This window comes from Callithrix jacchus, chromosome 5 (genome assembly GCF_049354715.1).
Source record: "Callithrix jacchus isolate 240 chromosome 5, calJac240_pri, whole genome shotgun sequence".
Lineage (NCBI taxonomy): Eukaryota > Metazoa > Chordata > Mammalia > Primates > Cebidae > Callithrix > Callithrix jacchus.
The window spans coordinates 111192136-111210556 of record NC_133506.1 but is presented as its reverse complement, the minus strand read 5'-3'; the positions used below and the strand labels follow the sequence as shown (position 1 = coordinate 111210556).

The 18421-nt window shown below is 34.6% G+C and overlaps 1 protein-coding gene across 5 annotated transcripts in view; it reads left to right on the top strand.

Annotated features, from left to right (window-relative positions):
• STXBP4 (syntaxin binding protein 4) overlaps window positions 1-18421 on the top strand; it is a 259468-nt gene that overhangs the window by 32040 nt on the left and 209007 nt on the right. For all 5 annotated transcript variants that reach the window (XR_013535859.1, XM_035301150.3, XM_008997349.5 and 2 more), the window contains exons 7-8: window positions 166-244; window positions 5054-5145. Coding sequence is in view for 4 of the 5 variants with exons in the window: in XM_035301150.3 (XP_035157041.3) it covers window positions 166-244; window positions 5054-5145 (171 nt within the window). In the remaining variant the exon portion in view is untranslated. The remainder of the gene's footprint in view (window positions 1-165; window positions 245-5053; window positions 5146-18421) is intronic.

Genomic DNA, 18421 nt, shown 5'->3' with positions numbered 1-18421 from the left:
GTTCGAAGATGCATATACCAAAATTTTATAGTTTCATAAAGTATAAATTTTATAGTTTGAGGGACTATTACCTTAATCTCTTTAACCATTCTTTTTATGTTAACACGGGCTTCAGGTGACCTACTTTAGTAAATGACATTGTGTGTTTCTCATTTTCTTTCACAGATAGAAACTGGATACAACAAAACAGAACAGATTCCAATTACTTCTTCAGAAAACAGTACTGTGGGTTTGTCTAATACAGGTAAATACACATTTAATTTCTCTTTCCTGTTATTTTTTTCAATTCTCTCTCAATGAGGAATATGTAATGTGACTTAATAAGACTTTGAAGAAGGTTGCATTATGTCTTTGTTCCTTCAATGAATGAAAAAGCAAAAATAATATATTTTTCATTGGTCCCTGTGAAAGTATGACTTTTACTGGAAATTTCCCTGAACATAGAGTTGAAATTTCAAAAGATGCATTGTCATAATAGCGTTTATGAAACTATAATAATTAATGAATTGTTTAAGTGAAATAATGAGAAGTCTTCTCTAAGATCAAGATTAGGTTGCCTTTGAGTGCAGTACTGATGAGGCATATTAAATACACCTTTCAGAAAACACATTAAAGAAGGGAGCATACCTTAAGAAATGTATCGTTTTTTTTGGAAGAAATCATATGGACGTAAATTAGAAAGAATGTCAGTATTGTGAATTCATTATTATGGATTCTTATTTACCATAAAACGATGTACTGACTTTTTAAAACAATAAAGCATTGATTATCTAAGCCAAACGTAAAATAAGGATTTTTATTAGGCTTGCAGGTTCAATATCAGGAAAAAGTCTCCCGAAATTATCTCTGAACGTGGAACACAACAATGAAAAAAAGATTAAAGATAACCGAAAAACTAATTACATATGCCTAATTATAATGCAAATTTTTACCTGTATATTTTAATTTTGTTTTAATAGCAGTATTGATATAAGAACTCAAAAATAAGGAAGCATTAATTTAAATTAAATAGCTAACAATCTTTACAGGAGTTTATACTATATTCCATAGTAGTTTACTCCAATTTGGGGTGGTATTTATCACTAGGTTAATATTCTTCAGCCATGAGTTATATTCCCTTTTACTTAGTGAAATTTATTGACCCTTGGAAACTTTATTAGCATTATTCCTCTTACATAATTAATTTCCAGTCTCTTGATATACTGTTTTTATTTTAAACTGGGAACCCATATGGGAAGAAAAAGATAGACAAATGAAACCAACAGTCATTAGATGAAGATCGAAGTTGCTAGATGATAGAAGTCAGAATCCTTTATTCCTTGATTATATTATAAAATATTAATACTTTATAACTTTTTTAATTTTTAAAGTAATTGAACTACTCAATGCCTCTTTTAACCATTTATTCAGTAAGGATTTACTATGTTATATGTGAAGAATACAGTACAACGGGAATTATGAGGGAATTAGGATTTTTCTGTGAGACACTTAAATAGTATATTGTGAAATAAAACATGGGGTTAAAAATTCCAGTTATTCAAATTAGAAAGCATCCAAATATATATGCATGTATTTGTTTATAGCTGTGTATGTGTGTTTATTTTATCAAGTAGCTACTATTTGTAGTTTTCTGTGTTAATTGGAGCAGGATCTGGGTGGTTTTGTTACTCTAAAAAGCATTCTTTCTTGTGAATGAATAACACATTTACACAAATTATGTAAAGACAGGAACAAATAGACCTAAGGAAAGAAGTAGTGAGTGATATGAATGAGTATGGTATAAGGAAGACACAGTGGTCGTTACCACCAGGCTCTGAAGTTCAAGTTCTTGCTTTTATCTTATTAGCTCTGTTACCTTGAATTAGTTACAAGTTACATGGAGTCGTTATGAGGATTAAACAAGATCATGCATGTCAAGCACTTACTTTGTAATTAGTGCATATATATGCTTACTAAATTTTTCTGTTACTAATAATATAGAACCTATAGCCTAGAGTATAGCTCAGATAATATTCTAGGTCATGTTTATAGAGCAAAAGGAAAAGCTTGAATTCATGATTCAGTTTTATGTCCTCCCCTTGATCCCAAAAACTAGTATATAATAAGGAATCTGTCAAAATATGTAAAAATTAATTAAGAAAAATTTCTTGGCAAAAGTCAGGCATTATCCAAATCTTGAAAGAAGTGGAAGGGGGAGGAGGGGGATGGGGAGGGCAAGGAGGAGGAGGCAAGAAGGAGGGAGAGCCACGAGAATAATAGGCCATACTTGGAAAAACTAACTTTCCCAGAGAGAAACAAAGATCTTAGGGCTGGGATAGAGAGATATCATTTGCAGATGAGGAAAACTGTCTATGAAGGGGCTTTCAGGTAAAGCTACTCTGAATTGACTAAGTGTGCTGGAGTTATACACAGACCCTCTTAAGATTTTAACTCAAAAGTAAAGGTGTAAGTTGTCTGGAAAAAACAAGATTTTGTTAAGCCCTGACTGCATATTGTTAAATGAAGGTTAGTATAGTTTTACATTAACTCTCCTTATAATAGAGTATCTCTGTGTTAACGTTAACAATACTTTATAAGTTTTCACAGTAGTTTTCTATTATATTGTTGACCTTTTAACTCCTGTAAGGCAGTCTGGTTTATTCCCCCTAATTTACAGATGGACAAACTGATTATGAAAGATGTTGAACACGTTTAAGAACATTGGTCTGGTGTCACAAGAGATTAGACTCCTAACATTATCATGTACTAGCTATATGGCCTGGGCTAATTTCTTTACCTTTTCTGGCGTTGGTCTTTTATTTTGGTATGGGAGTAATAACCCCTATGTCATTGTGGTCATCGTGAAGATTAATAAGCTTATATAGATACACAGTTTACTGTTTACATAAAAGTAAGCATAAATAGAAGCTTCTGTTATTTTCAGTGTTAGATATAGCAAATTTTAACGCTTAGATGTAGGAAAATGTGAAAACACATTCCTCGGTGTGTCAATACTGTAAGTGTTCCTGTCTTACCTTCTCTCATTCCCCTCTCCCCAACTTGTTCTCCCCACTGCAACCCTTCTAAAACACTTACCACTTGAATAATTCAAGCCCAGGTTTAGTCTTTGAGATCATAACCAGGTTCACCTGGGGCCACCTGGTGTTAATGTGCCTTAATTGCAGGCCAAGCACCAAGCTGGAAGTCATTGGCAAGCTTCACATGTCCAAACCTTAATGGATGAAAAATAGTTATCTGCTGGTTGGTCTTCCATATCATTCTACTCCATGCTGATCTTTATACTACACTTTAGTTTGCCACAAAATTTTTCTTAGGAGAGAAGCAAAAATTATATGTGTGTGTATATGTAGAAGTATATATATATATATATATACACATATACACACACACATATATACCCATACATACACACACACACATATATACACAAATACCCACATATACATATATACACATATATGCATGTATAGAATTACATATATATGTGGAATTTATACACATACCCATATATGTATATATATGTATATGTGTATGTTTGTGTGTATATATATATATATATATATATATACCATGTATATATTATTTTTAATCTCATAGCCAACAATTAGGTATCATGATTACAAAGGAGATTTATTTACTTTTAAAAATTGTAATTTTTAAATTACAGAATTGTAAAAATCCTATTTAATACTAAAATTAGTCTTTTTCAAAGTTTAATTCCATTTGAAGCTAAAAGTCAGCAACCATTTTTTTATGATTTTGACACCTATAAGCTATATTAAAGATTTTACATAGAATGTTAAGGATGTGTTAAAGGTTTAGAGGAAGACTATTTATTTTCATATGCACTTCTTATGTTCTTAAGAGAATGCAAATCATTTTGTACTTAGAGACAGATGCTCTGAGAAATTTTAAAAAATTAAAACACTGCATAAAGATGTGACATTTTCGAGAGATTTTTCTTCTTCCTCTTGTTTCTATGTAGAACTAGTAAAATATCATTTAAAATGTATTTAGAATAGTGGCAATTTGGATAGTAAGATCAACATGAATTACAGGAATTTGTTTTACAAACTTTGATACAATATTTCAAGTTCTGGTCTTTTGTAGCATCTTTTTAAATCATGCAATAAGGACAAAGGCTCATTTAAATAATGAGGATATAGTGAGAAGATGTAGGAAAAATGGGTAAGAAGTGTATGACTTTTAGCTCTTGCAAATTCATTTATGCTACTTGAAATGTGACCTGTCTTTAAGAGGTAAGATGTTAGCTCCAAGTACAGAATCTATATTATACTTCATGGGCAAACTTGAAATGACTTGCATTTTTGGGTTTTTCCAGAGTACTTCCAGAATTCACATCACAAAACACTTTTACCACTCAAAAAAATACCATGATCTTTTAAAATATCTACTATGATTTTACTTTTTTTGAACAAAAATACTTTTTGTCTTTTTAAGACATTGTGGTGATGTAGTAGTGGTAGGATGGATGTTTGTCTTTGAAGTTAATATTTCTGTGGGACTTCACAATGTGTAATTGGCAACTCTTATATCTTAGGACTTAAGTGAAGCCAGTTTATCTAAAAAAATTTGGACTTAAAAAATTATGAAAACTGGCTGGGCGCAGTGGCTTACTTCTGTAATCCTGGCACTTTGGGAAGCCAAGGTGGGTGGATCACCTGAGGTCAGGAGTTTGAGACCAGCCTGGCCAACACAGTGAAACCCTGTCTCTACTGAAAATATAAAAATTAACCGGGCATGGTAGCATGGGCCTGTCATCCCAGCCACCTGAGAGGCTGAGGCAGGAGAATTGCTTGAACCCGGGAGGCAGACAGTAAGCCCAGATCATGCCCCTACACTCCAGCCTGGGTGACAGAGTGAGACTCTGTCTCAAAAAAAAAAAAAAAATTATTATTACAACAAAACTAAAAGCTGCCAACCAATTAGCTAGAATTATTTTTGAACAGCAGGAACCCAGAACATATCCTGTCAAATGAAAATTTCGATTCCAATTAAGTTCCCAATTAATGTGCACCCTGTTGTCTCTTAGATGTTGCTTCTGCCTGGACTGAAAATTATGGACTACAAGAAAGGCTCTCCATAAATCCCTCTGTTCGCCTTAAGGCAGAGAAACTGGAAATGGTAAATCCTCTAAATTTTTATTTTTCTTCCATAAGACAAAAACAGGAAAGATGTACTCTCCTTCTTTAAGAGGATAAAGTACTAGAGTCATTAGTTTCTTGAAGTTACTTATTTACAATTAAACAAATGGCAGTTCAGATTTAAATTATTTAATTCACATTTGAATTTGGTAGTTCATGGTGGTTCACTAGTACAAAATAGAAATAAAATCTTTTATAACTAAATTGACATTTGGATCAAACAGTTCTCTCCTCTGAGAATAAGACAAATAAGATTTTTATAATCTAGAATCAGTAGAAATATGTAACAAATTATGGCAAAGTATATGAGGCTTCATAGAAAATGGCAATAAGTGAATCAATAATAGTCCATTATTTAAATTTTTTAAGGTAGAGGGAAACAAAATTTTAAAGAACAAAATAGTCCGATGTCTACTAAATATAGAGAGATGGTAGCAATATACTAAAGCACTAAAAGTAGTCCTGGGGAGAGTGGAACATTGAGACTCTCATGTAAAAGACACTTAAGATGATTTAAAAAACAAAAATTAAAGGCAGAAGTGCACTCGAAAGTATTTCTTACCAGATAACCAGGGATCTGAAAGGAAAAAAGTGCCACATTTTTTTTTATGTGAAATGAATATACTGCTAAAATGTCCACAACCTCTACCTTCCTGTCAAGTTTTTGAGGATAAAGCGTTGTTACATTTTAGGAAGAGTATAAATGTGCGTAGCTAAAATAAAGCACAGAATCTGTTTACTCCCGTATCCGTATCTTTGCTTGGTCCTATGATAGTCCTTTCTCATTGCCAGTTTGAATCTTATCTAAATTCTAACTTACAGAGGGTAGAAAAGATTTCTCACTCATTGGTAGATTCATGGCTAAGACACCTATAACAGAAGAAAGATTAACAAGAAAGTAGCATGCAGATTTATTTAATGTATGTTTTGCATGACATGAGAGCCTTCAGAAATGAAAACCCAAAGAAACTGGGAAAACTGCATTTTTATAGGCAGTCATACAGAAGTATAATTGGAACACAAAAGGATATAATCTAATGGTAATAAACTGTGGGGAGCATACCAAGGCCTGTTTGTTCAGATTCTTAACATCTCTGTGTCTTCAGAGTTGAGGATACTTCCTTTCCTTGGGATATGGGGAAGACCTCTCTGGAATGAGGGTCTTTTAGTTTACTTTTAGGGGAGGATCAGCTGGGTTTTATGGCCCACTTCAGGGGAGAAAAGGTGACGTAAGGTAAGAATGACCTTCCTGCTTCTTTTATTTTTTTTTTTTTGAGACTGAGTCACCATCTGTTGCCCAGGATGGAGTGCAATGGTGCAATCTCGGCTCACTGCGATCTCTGCCTCCCAGATTCAAGCCATTCTCTTACCTCAGCCTTCTGAGTAGCAGGGATTACAGACACACGCCACCATGCCGGACTAATTTTTATATTTTTGGTAGAGATGGGGTTTCACCACGTTGGTCAGGCTGATCTTGAACTCCTTACCTCGTGATCTGCCTGCCTTGGCCTCCCAAAGTGCTGGGATTACTGGCCTCTTCTGCTGTTTCTCATACACTAAAGTGCCATACTTTGAGGCAGCATGTCCTGGACTTTGTCATTCAATTCCATCTCCTTCACTGAGACTTTGCTATTATAGTTCGGACCAATATTGCCTTCTTTTGCACATTAGTAGCACTTACCTTCACATTTTGGTGCCCTGTAATCTTTTCTATATCTTGTTTTATCAGTGAAATTATAAGTGTTTTCACCACAGACACAGACCCTTTAGTACCTACTAATGTTTTTAAATAGCTGGTTTGTGCTCAATAAAGTTTTCCAATTAATTAGATACTTGAGATGTCTCCCTTATAGTTTCAAAATCCTGAGTATCTTTTGTAATGTGCGCTTCTGTTTGTTTGTGGCTAAAATGTAATTTCTGGCTAATGTGTTGTCTGCAATCAGTTAATAGTAACATTTTCAAAAATAGAGTGTTTGAGTTTTAAAAGCATGACTATTACATATCTAAAAATGAATAATTATTCAATGATGTTGATTTAATATACATTTCTGAACTTCCAAGATTTAATACCAGTTCTCTGGATAAGGAGAAATTTATCCAGCTAACTGCTTTACCTGGAAGACTTTGTTATTTTACTTGGTTTAAATTTTTCTAGCACATGATATTATTTTTAATCTGATTAATATTCTTAGAGGTACGAAAATCTAAATGTGTATTGATTCTGAGAAATACGAATTGCTTGGCCATTAAATCAGAATTCCGGTTTTTGGTTCCCCTTTAAGCCTAAACAAATTATTTTTTTAGAAAATTAAAATGGCAGATTTACATCAAAGAAACTAACATTTGATATAAATTCAACCTTTCTGCTTTTAATCAAGATAGACTTGTTAATTTTATTTAGTAGAGCATTCTTTGGTTTCAGAGTTTGAAACTATATTTCTCTAAATAACTTTTTTCCTAAAATCTACGTTAGCATCTATCCACCCAAGTTGTTTCTTAAGCTACTCTTCTTATTTTGCATAGTTACATATTAATGTCATAATATCAGTAACACTTCAGTTTGAAATAGGTTGTTCTCTTTTGGTTGCTATTTTGTAGACGGATTCAACTTTATTGTCCATTACATTTTAACATATTCCTATTCAGTAATAAGTAAAGCCAATGTGATCAGGTATTTAAAATAATACATATTTTTTTATCTTCTATACACATTACATGTGGCAGCTTGAAAATTGGTGTTCTAATGAAATTTCACAAGGAAAGGATGTCTACTAATTATGAATTTATTCAGTAATTAGCCTACTCAGTACAATTTTTAAGGAAGGCAGAGAGGTTAGAATTTGATTAAGGTAATTACCTCTCAAGACAGTGTCATGTTTATATACACATGCAAACATGTTTATGTTCAGACGTATGTATATATGTGGCATTGTCATGAAGTCTTTTATATTTTATTGGGTTAAGTAGAGAAATTTGTAACAAGGATATACTAGAAAGTGATCCATAACACTGAACTATTTATTAATTCCTTGTCTGTAAAATGGATTTACATTTGCCTCTTTTCTATGAATACTCTGAGAATGATTTAATATACAGATATTTTGATGTTATTCCAGCATAGTTATTTGTAGTGATATGTTTCTTCAAAGTATTTCTATGACTGGTATATGTCTTGTTTGAGCTTAATATTAAACTTAAAATATGTATTATAAACTTAGCAAATTGGGATATAATTTCTTGCTTGGCTTGAAATTGAAATCTCATACCTCTGCATTATCTGTATATTTATACCTATGGAAGATGCTTTGGGATACAGATACCATTTCACTGATATTTGCTTTTACCTCTTGCCATTTCTGTAACATTTCAAGAAAACTTTAGTGAGCAATGGCATACTCAATGTCTCATTATAGTTAATGAAATGTTCTTTGTATTAGGTTAAAAGATGTGTGACTAATATTGTAATAAAGTAATTTTTAAAATTCATCATTTAGACATTAGAAAAACTTCAGGACATTTATTTGTCTAATTAACAACTTATTTTTGTTTCAGTTTAAAAGATGACCTTAGTCATTTAATAAATTATTGGAACCAACATTTTATTTTACTTTTTTCCCTTATATATACTCTGCTTACATATGAAGCCTACTTTTTGATGAAAAGTGTTACTTCTAAAACTTAAGAGCTTACCTAACATCATGTGGTATTCATCTAAAGTAAATTTTACTTTCAACAAACATGTATTACTAAGCTTAGCTCTAGATTAATGTACACTGTAGTTAATTGCGTTGTGTAACTTTATTATTACATAATCTAAAAATTACCATCTATGATAGAGTTTATTTGCTCTTTTTATAAAATTATTTTTATTTTTTATTTCTTTACATGAAAATATTAAACATATACAAGAATAAATGTCCTGAAGTTTTTCTAATGTCTAAATGATGAATTTTAAACATATACAAGAATGTATATATTATACACATACAATTTAAAGAATAATAAACACACATTTACTTACCACCCAACTTAAGAATCAGAACCTTTGACGTTGCTAATGTGTACCTCTTCCCAAAAGCAGACATTTTGAGTTTCTCATTTCTGTACTTTTTAAAAATTTTAACTTATTTTAAATATTGTGAGATCAAAGAGTTTATTTTCAGTTTACCTGAGGTATTGCTAAAATTTTTGCTTCTGTGTTTACAGCTCCAAATAAAAGGCTTGGCTCATAGTATATGCTGAAAAACTAATTGTTGGATTAGTTCATTGTTTTCTAAAGCAGTTTTCTCAAGAGTCATTTCTACTAGTCTTATGCAAGTGTTCTCATTGCTTCATATAATTTACATTTATTCTAATTATAGTATAGTTTGATGTATTTCTACCATCTTATTTTTTAAATTTCTTTTTGTTCTCCTTTTTTATCACTTCTCTTTTTCCCCCTTTTTATTGTATTCTTTTGATTTCATTATGTTTGATTATTTGATTAATTGCTTTTGCATTTTACTTTTTACCTCCAACTTGTTTGAAAATTATGTCTTCTCTTGCTATTCTTTTAGTGATTTCCTTAAGATTGGAACATGAATATTAAACTTAAAAGTCTAAAGTTAATCAGAATTCTTTTGTACATACAATGCCCTACAATACTTTAATTCTGATTACCCTGTTCAATTTATATACCTATAATTGTCCAATATTTTCATCTCAGCCTATCTTTTAGTCTTAAAAATTATGAATTACTATCTTTGTTTAGTTTTACAAATTATACATTATTATTATAATATTCTTGTAGTCAATGATAGTTTAGATTTGCCCATGTTCACTATATTCTTTATTCATTGGTCTATTTTGCATTTCTGACATTTTGGGGGTCATTTTCTCTTTTCTCTAAGTAACCCCTTTAAATGTTCTTTTGGTATAGGTTGATAGAAAACTCTCATTTTTTTATTTTTCTGAAAATATTTTGCCCCCATTTTTGAAAGAGAATTTTGTTGGGCACATAATTCTAGGATCACAGTTATTGTGTCTCAGATTTTTGAAGCTCTTATTCTCATTTTTTCTGGTTTCTGTTGTTGCTATTTTGAGAACTCTTGTCACTCTGTCTTTATTTTGTAATGATTTGTCATTTTACTATGACAGCTTTTGAAAATATTACCTGTTATTGCTATTCTGTATTTTCACCTTGGTGTGTCCAGGTATTGATTTCTCTTATGTTATCCTATTGAGGGTTTTTCAGGCTTCGTAAATCTGAAGATTTGTATCTTTTTTAGGTTCTACAAAATTCTCAGCTAGTATCGCTTTTAATATTGCCTCTCTTTAATGCTCTTTATTTTCTGTTACTAGTTCAATTACATAATTATTAGGCAGACTCATTCATCTTCCAGGTCTCTCAAGCCTCACCTTCATATTTTGCATCTTCTTATCTATCTATGCTGTATTTTCAACTTTCTCCTACACATTGTTTCTCTGCTTCACTATCTTCAGCCATCTGCTATTTCACATAGTCACTCAGTTTCTAATTTGTTATTGTCTACCTAGTATTGTTATAATATCTTGTTCCTCATATTCTTTATTCACCTTTTTAACTTAAATATGTTAAACATACTCATATTCTGTGTCTAACTATTTAATAGCTGCAATCTTTGGCTGTCACATTCTGTTGTTTGTGTGTTTACTTTTGCTTATGATATCTTATTCCCTTACATGTTGCAATTTTTTTTAATTATGCTTTCGGCTGGGCATGGTGGCTCACACTTTTACTCTCAGCACTTTGGGAGGCCAAGGTGGGCGGATCACCTCAAGTCTGGAGTTTGAGACTAGGCTGGCCAACCTGGTGAAACCCTGTCTCTACTAAAAATACAAAAATTAGCCAGGTGTGGTGGCTGGTGCCTATAATCCCAGCTGCTTGGGAGGCTGAGGCAAGAGAATTGCTTGAACCTGGGAAGCGGAGGTTGCAGGAGCCGAGATTGTGCCATTGCACTCCAGCTTGGGCGACAAGAATGAAACTCCATTTCAAAAAAAAAGTTAGAAAAATTAAAAAACAAAATTATTTCATGGAAAATGGAATTTTATCTTTGAGAATTTTGAAGCTAATATATGAAACCTCAGGAAAAGATTTATCTATGTATGTTAATTAGACATCAGGAACTACTGGATCTAAATTGCCAAGTTGTGGTGTTTCCGGCTATAAAACTATTGTACCTATCGTTACAGTTACACACTCTCAGGAAAACATTCTTTCTTCCAACCAGACCTAAGGAAGACATACTCTGTAATGTTTGTAGGATTTTCTTCTTAGTTTACCATTTTACTGAAAGTGTTGACTATGAGGTTCCAGCATTGTTTGGGTGATTTATTCCTGCCTCCCTGTATTAGGCCCTAGATGCTTTCCTCCTGCTTGCAGATTTTAGGCCATCAAGAATTAGCAGATTCTTGGGCTGGTCATGGTGGCTCATGCCTGTAAATTCAGCACTCTAGGGGGCCAAGACAAGAGGAATGCTTGAAGCCAGAAGTTTGAGACCAGCCAGTGCAGCAAAATAAGACCCCATCTCCCAAAAATGGTTTAAAAATTAGCCAGTTGTGGTGGTGTACACCTGCAGTCCCGGCTACTTGGGAGGCTGAGGGAGGCTGCAGTGAGCCATGATCACACCACTGCACTCCAGCAATGGAGTGAGACCTTGTCTCTCAAAAAATCACAATCATAATTTAAAAAATAAAGGAATTAGCACCCTTTGTCTTTATGCTTACCTCTTTGTATTCCTATTTCTTCATAAATGTTGATAGCACTCTCTTTCCTAAGCCAACCTAAATATTTGGATGTTATTGTTTATCATAATCTAGTAATTTCTAAAAAATTTTACTGGCAGGATTACCCCAGGATCTTTTCTGTATTAACAGAAATAGTTACATTTTGACTCTCACATAAATTCTAAAATATTACTTTTTTTTTTAGAAATAAATGAGGATTACTTAAAAATTTATAAAACAAGAATCACTCTCTTGAATAGTTTCACAATATGAAACTATTCATAGTTTGAATTTTGCCTATGCTTTTCAGGCAATAACTCCTCCTTTAAGAAATTTTCCTGAGTAAATAATTGGACAGGGGCACAAAGATGTATGTGGAAGGCCATTCACAGTGGCATTGTTTATGGTATTGAAAAATGCATGGCAATCAATAGGAGCTTCATTTAATAACACATGGTATATTTAAGTGCTATGTTCATTGACATGGAATGTCTTTTGTTTCAATCCTGTCCCTTCTGTAGGAGTGCCTTTTTAAAATAGATTTGTTTGTCAATAAAATTCTGAAAGCTTTGTATACCAAAATATTAATAGTAATTATTGCTTGCTAGTAAACTTTTAGCTATCGTTTACATCTTTCTAGATTGTTTGAATTTCTTTAATCATGAAAACATAAAATATGCAGTATGAAGGCATATATACATTCTGTTATTTTTTTATTCTACCCTACTGCTTTCTTTCCTTCACTCTCATGACAAGTCAGAAGAGGTTGTAAGTAAATCCAGTTCAGCCATCTTAGATTACCAAAATTAAAAAGTTATTTATTTTTACTCAACAAATATTTATTGTTTACTTCCTCTGATTGAGGCACTTTTGTGTTTTAGGTACTCTAAAAGTGGTGGTAAAAAAGACAAAAACTTATTTCTTGGTATTTATAATTCATTATGGGCAGGGGAGATAGAAAATTTAAAAAGCAAATGAATAACAAGAGTACATATAAGACAGTAAGACCGGATGACAGAGTGACTGGTAGATTATCTCTTTCAGATTGTTAGTTGTAGAAGAGCTCTCTGAGAAGGTGAAATTTAAACTAAGACATGAAGTGTGAGAGTTATAGTGCTAGGGAAAAACATCTGAGCTGTAAGGGAACAGTTAATGCTAAAGTACTAAGACAGGATGGAGCCTGGACTATTTTAAGAAAAAAAGAAATGTGTTCCTGGCATACTGTGATCAAGGGAAGGAGTGGTACTAACAACACAAGTCAGGCAGATAGATCGTGTCTTTGCAGGCCAAGGTGAGGTCTTTGGATTTTATTCTGAGTTCAGTAAAAAGCCATCGAGGCATTTTTAATAGGAAAGTGACCGATGTGTGTGTATATGTGTTTGTGTGTGTATATTTTTAAACTCTTCATTATGGAAAATTTCAAATATGTATCTGGAAAATGATTTCCTTTTTTTTGCCTAGTAACAACTAAATGACATAACTTACAGCCATAAGTTCTTCACTTGGAGTTTATGAACCCCATAAATTCTAGATTAAAATTTGCATATATGGCTATTATTCTGGGTGTGAGTCATAGTTCTTAGTGGACTTTCAAAAGTATCTATGTAATCCTTGAATAGTTAGGAGCAGAACTTCTAGTTCTGGCAACATTGTATAATCCAGGAAATCCAGAACCCACTCCTGTCATGAATATAGGATTGAGTCTCCCTTATCCAAAATGGTGGGAACCAGAGTGTTTGAAATTTTTGATATTTTCAGATTTGGGAATATTTGCATATATACCTAATGAGATATCATGGGAATGGGACCCAAGTCTAATCAGGAATATTTATATATATACACTTTAGAAACATAGCCTGAAGGTAATTTCATACAATGTTTTAAAATAATGTTATGCATAAAACCAAGTTTGTATACACTGCACCAACAGAAAGCAAAAGTTTCACTATCTCAGCCACCTGTGTAGAGAATCGGTGGTTTCATGTCGGCACTCAGAAAGCTTTGGATTTTGGAGCATTTTGGATTTCGGATTTTTGGATTAGAGATGCTAAACCTATATATAGAAACAATGAGTAAAATAAAGAAGTTTTCAAAATTCATAGTCAAGCTACGAAGGAAGAAAGGAAAGAAAAATGGGAGAGAGGAGAGGAGGGAGAGAAATCTCATAACAGAAGTTTGTGTGCACTTGTGAGTGAGTGCTGACATCGTATAGCTCAAGAAAAGACTCAGACTTAGATATTAGGGCTCAGTTTTAACATGGCCTCAGGCCATTTTCAGGTGGTATTCCAGAACTGATATCTTTATTTAGAGAAACACAAAATTCGGCAACGGCTGATTGTCCTTTTAAGAAGAAAAAAAAAAAAAAAAAAAGACCAGAGAAGTACTCCAGCTAACCCAAGGAAAATACAGATAGCCCCAAAGTAGATGATTGGTACAAATGAATGGACTATTTACAAAAGTTAAAAAAAAAAAAAACCTGATGGCAGTTAAATACATGAAAAAATGCCCTCTGGGAACATGAAAATAAAGCAGCAGTGAGGTACAATTGCCTACTCATTAAGTGGACAAACATAGAGTACTTGTTAACAAAGATATAAAGAAAGAGCTGCACACTCTCATGTGATACTCACAGTATTGTAACTTTAGAGAGCAATTTGGCAAAACTGAACCTGCTCACGTTTAACCTCAGAATTCTACTTCTAGGCATATACACTAGAGAAATTCTAGTGCCACCATATAAGGAGACATGTACAAATGCGTTAGTAGTTACAGCTTTTCAGCTGTATCAGGTTCTTTTCCACAGCTTTGCCACTTCTATTTTATATTGTGCTGGAGTTTCTATCCAGAATAATTAGAGAAGAAGTAAAACTTCCTAACATCAGGGATAAGACAAGGATGTCTGCTTTGTCACTTCTATTTTATATTGCGCTGGAGGTTCTAGACAGGATAATTAGATAAGAAAAGGAAATAAAAGGCATCCAGATTTCAGGAAGAAGTAAAACTGTCTCTATTCCCAGATGATGTGATCTCGTATATAAGAAATCCTAAGGAATCTACCACAATATTATTAGACATAAAAATGAGTTCAACAAGTTTATAGTATACAAGATCATATACAAGAAGCTATTGTATTTGCTTCTTATTATAACAATGAGCAGTGAATAATCTTTTACAATAGCATCACTAACAATGAACAGTGAACAGTGTTCGCTAACAATGAACAGTGAGCAATCTTTTACAATAGCACCTAGAAGAATAAAATATTTTGAAGTAAATTCAATAAGAGAAGTCTTTATATATGTAAAACTACAAACTATTGTTGAAAGAAATTAAAGACCTAAATAAATGGAAAGACATGTTGTGCTCATGAATCTGTGAGCTTAATTGTTAAGATGGCCATACTCCCCACGTGGATAGACAGATTTAATGCAGTCTTTATCAAAATATCAGCTGGTTATTTTTCAGAAATTGATAAGGTAACCCAAAAGAAGCATCCATCTGTATGGAAATGCAAAAGACCCAAAACAGCTGAAACAGTCATGAAAAAGAAAAAAGTTGTTGTTTTTTTTTCCAAGATGGTAGATTGGAGCAGTGTTAGCATGCCTGTCTTGCTTGGAAAGACAAAATAGTATGTAGATATTTACACTGTGAACCTTTTCCCAAGAAGCAACGTCGGAACTTAATGGGAAAATTTAATAAAACCCAAAAACCCTTTAAAAGGAGCAGCAGGCTACAGCCTACACCATGAGCCAGCCAAATAACTGAGTCCCAAGAGTATAAGATGGGTAGAGATATACACCCCCACTAGGAGACCTGACAGTGTAGCTCAAAGGGGAAGGCATTAACCCTATCCAGCACTGGAACTGAGGAAGAGCATAGCATGCATTTGCAGCCTCCAACATGGACCCAGGGAAGCCATTCCTGATTCTACATTACAGGGGACTTGGTGGAAGTCTGCCAACTTATTCAGACAGCAGTTGCAGGTTGAGAGAAACTCACAACTGAAATTCATGATACAATCTCAAATGGGGATGAACTCCCTTGTCCAGAACCAGGGGACAAGTGAGAAGTATGCTGCAGCCTCAAGCAGAGGAGCTTGGGCACCCTGGCTTTGCAAGTGGCCTGGAAAGGGTATGGCCTGAAAGCGTAGGGTTCCTGTCTCTATGGGAAAGACTTATGGTCTGGGGGCAGTTTGAGTTCTCAGCATAGACTGCCCAGAATTCAGCTACCTACTGCTAGCCAACACTGCAAGTGAGGAACCTGCATTGCCAAGTGCATGGAAGCTAGGTGAGGCTTACTGCCACCTGCTGCTCCCTTCTCCCTGTGTGAACTCTTCTGTGCAGCAGAGGCAGCTGTGTTCTAACCTAGAACATTACTGCCAGTGGCCAAAGAATGTTACTTCCCAAACCCCACAGGGGCCACTGCTTGCCCTTCAGGTGGAGTCAGAGCACTGACTTCCTGACCCACCTCCCACCTGGCTTTGCCCCTTGACTCACTCTAGTAACTTGACAGAAACTTGTGGGAACCCTGTGGCCCTTTCTTTCACCCACAAAACCAGAGTATGTCCCCTGAGTATCATAAGGCAAGCATAAATCTCACTGCTACTACCATAGCCGGCACTCTTTTGCAAGCACTACCTTCTGGCTGGAGGCCAACTGACAGTTCATTACAGCATCTCCAGGTAGAATAACACTACACCCAGGAAAGAGAAAACTTATGCATGACCTCAGCTATTACCATTGCCTGCATGACCCTGGCTAGCCGGGACATCCTGAGTCTGTCCATGTAACCAGTTCGTTACTATTACACAATCAGCATTTGAGAAAGCCAACACAGAATATTTAATCTTACAGTCTTTGTCACTCCCCTGATGTCCTTATCAGCACAGGTGCTAGTACCCACTGCTGGAAGACTTGAGGACAAGTCACATCACTGGATCCCTTGTGGACATTTTGCAGCACCAACCTGGAGTGTGGAAGCCTTACTGGGCAGCTAGACCCAGAAGAGCAGCAGCATTAACAGTAATGTGGCTCTCAGAGACTCCTACTCATAGGGGAAGGGGGAGTGCACCACATTAAGAGAACACTCTGTCAGACAAAAGAATCTAAGCAGCAGGCCTTGAGTCCCAGATTTTTATGCTTATGGAAAGTTTCTTTCAGCAGAGGCATACTTGCAGTGCTGGGCTCAGTGGGGACTTTTTCCCCCTCTTCTACTACTGCAGACAAAATTGGGACTTGTCCCATAGAAAAAGTACCCACACTGTGGGTACACCTATAGACAATTTCTGGAGCACTTCAGGATGACTGCATCACCACAGGAGGAGCACCCTCCAGATTCAAACTTACATGACAGACAGATAGAGTTCCTGTGCCTCTCTACTTGGAACATCTGCATTCCTGCAGATAAAAAGAGATGCCTAACTGGCCTGAATAACTGGAACACTGAGTCAGGAGTGGGTCTGAGAGGTGGATCATTTTCCTGCTTGCACAGCAAGAGACCTGAGGTGGATCCCATCCTTTCCCCAATAAGTGCATTTCACTGAGAACTCCCCTAACAACCTCTACCAAGACTGGGACCTCTGCCTAACATTGAGTATTATAATTTAACCATCTGTTTTAGCCACATCTGCTTTCTACCCAGGGATCCCTCCTTTACTGACATGAGGCCTGAACTGTTTAACCCAATAAGTAAAATACTGGAGAAAATAAATAAGTACACACCACCAGGGAGTAAGGTAAGCTTTAAGAGACCTCTGCCATTCCAACTCCATAGGAAACAATGAACTTGCTCACCCACTGAGCATATTGCTATTACAACCAGTATCCAAGAAAGCCATTATACAAAGACTCTCTATCACCATGAAACTCATACAAAGCCTTCACCCTTGAAAGAACCAATAGCTGAATTAGGCTACAATAAACTATAAACATTGAAGTCAAATCCTTAAGGGGGAAAAATAAATAAAAAACACAGTCAGATAAAAAATAAATTTAAGAATAATTAGAAAGTCTACCCAAATGAGAAGGAATTTTAAAAAGTAATTTTGGTAATATGATAAAACAGGGATATGTAACACATATAAAAGATTATACTAGCTCTCTGCTAATTGATCCAAACTAAGAAGAAATCTTTGAAAAACCAGATAAAGAATTCAAAAGTTTGATTATTAAGCTACTCAAGGAGTTACCAGAGAAAGGTGAAAACCAACTTAAAGAAATTTTTAAAATATTCACGATCTGCATGAAAAATTTTCTGAAGAGATAGATTTTTTTTTTTAAGATGATGTCTCACTGTCTCCCAGGCTGGAGTGCAGTGGCACCATCTCAGCTCACTGCAACCTCTGCCTGCCAAGTTCAAGCAAGTCTCCTACCTCAGCCTCCCAAGGAGCTGGGATTACAGGAACCTGCCACCATGACCAGCTAATTTTTTGTATTTTGAGTAGAGACAGAGTTTCACCATGTTGGTCAGGCTGGTCTAAAACTCCTGACATCAGGTGATCCACCCACCTCAAC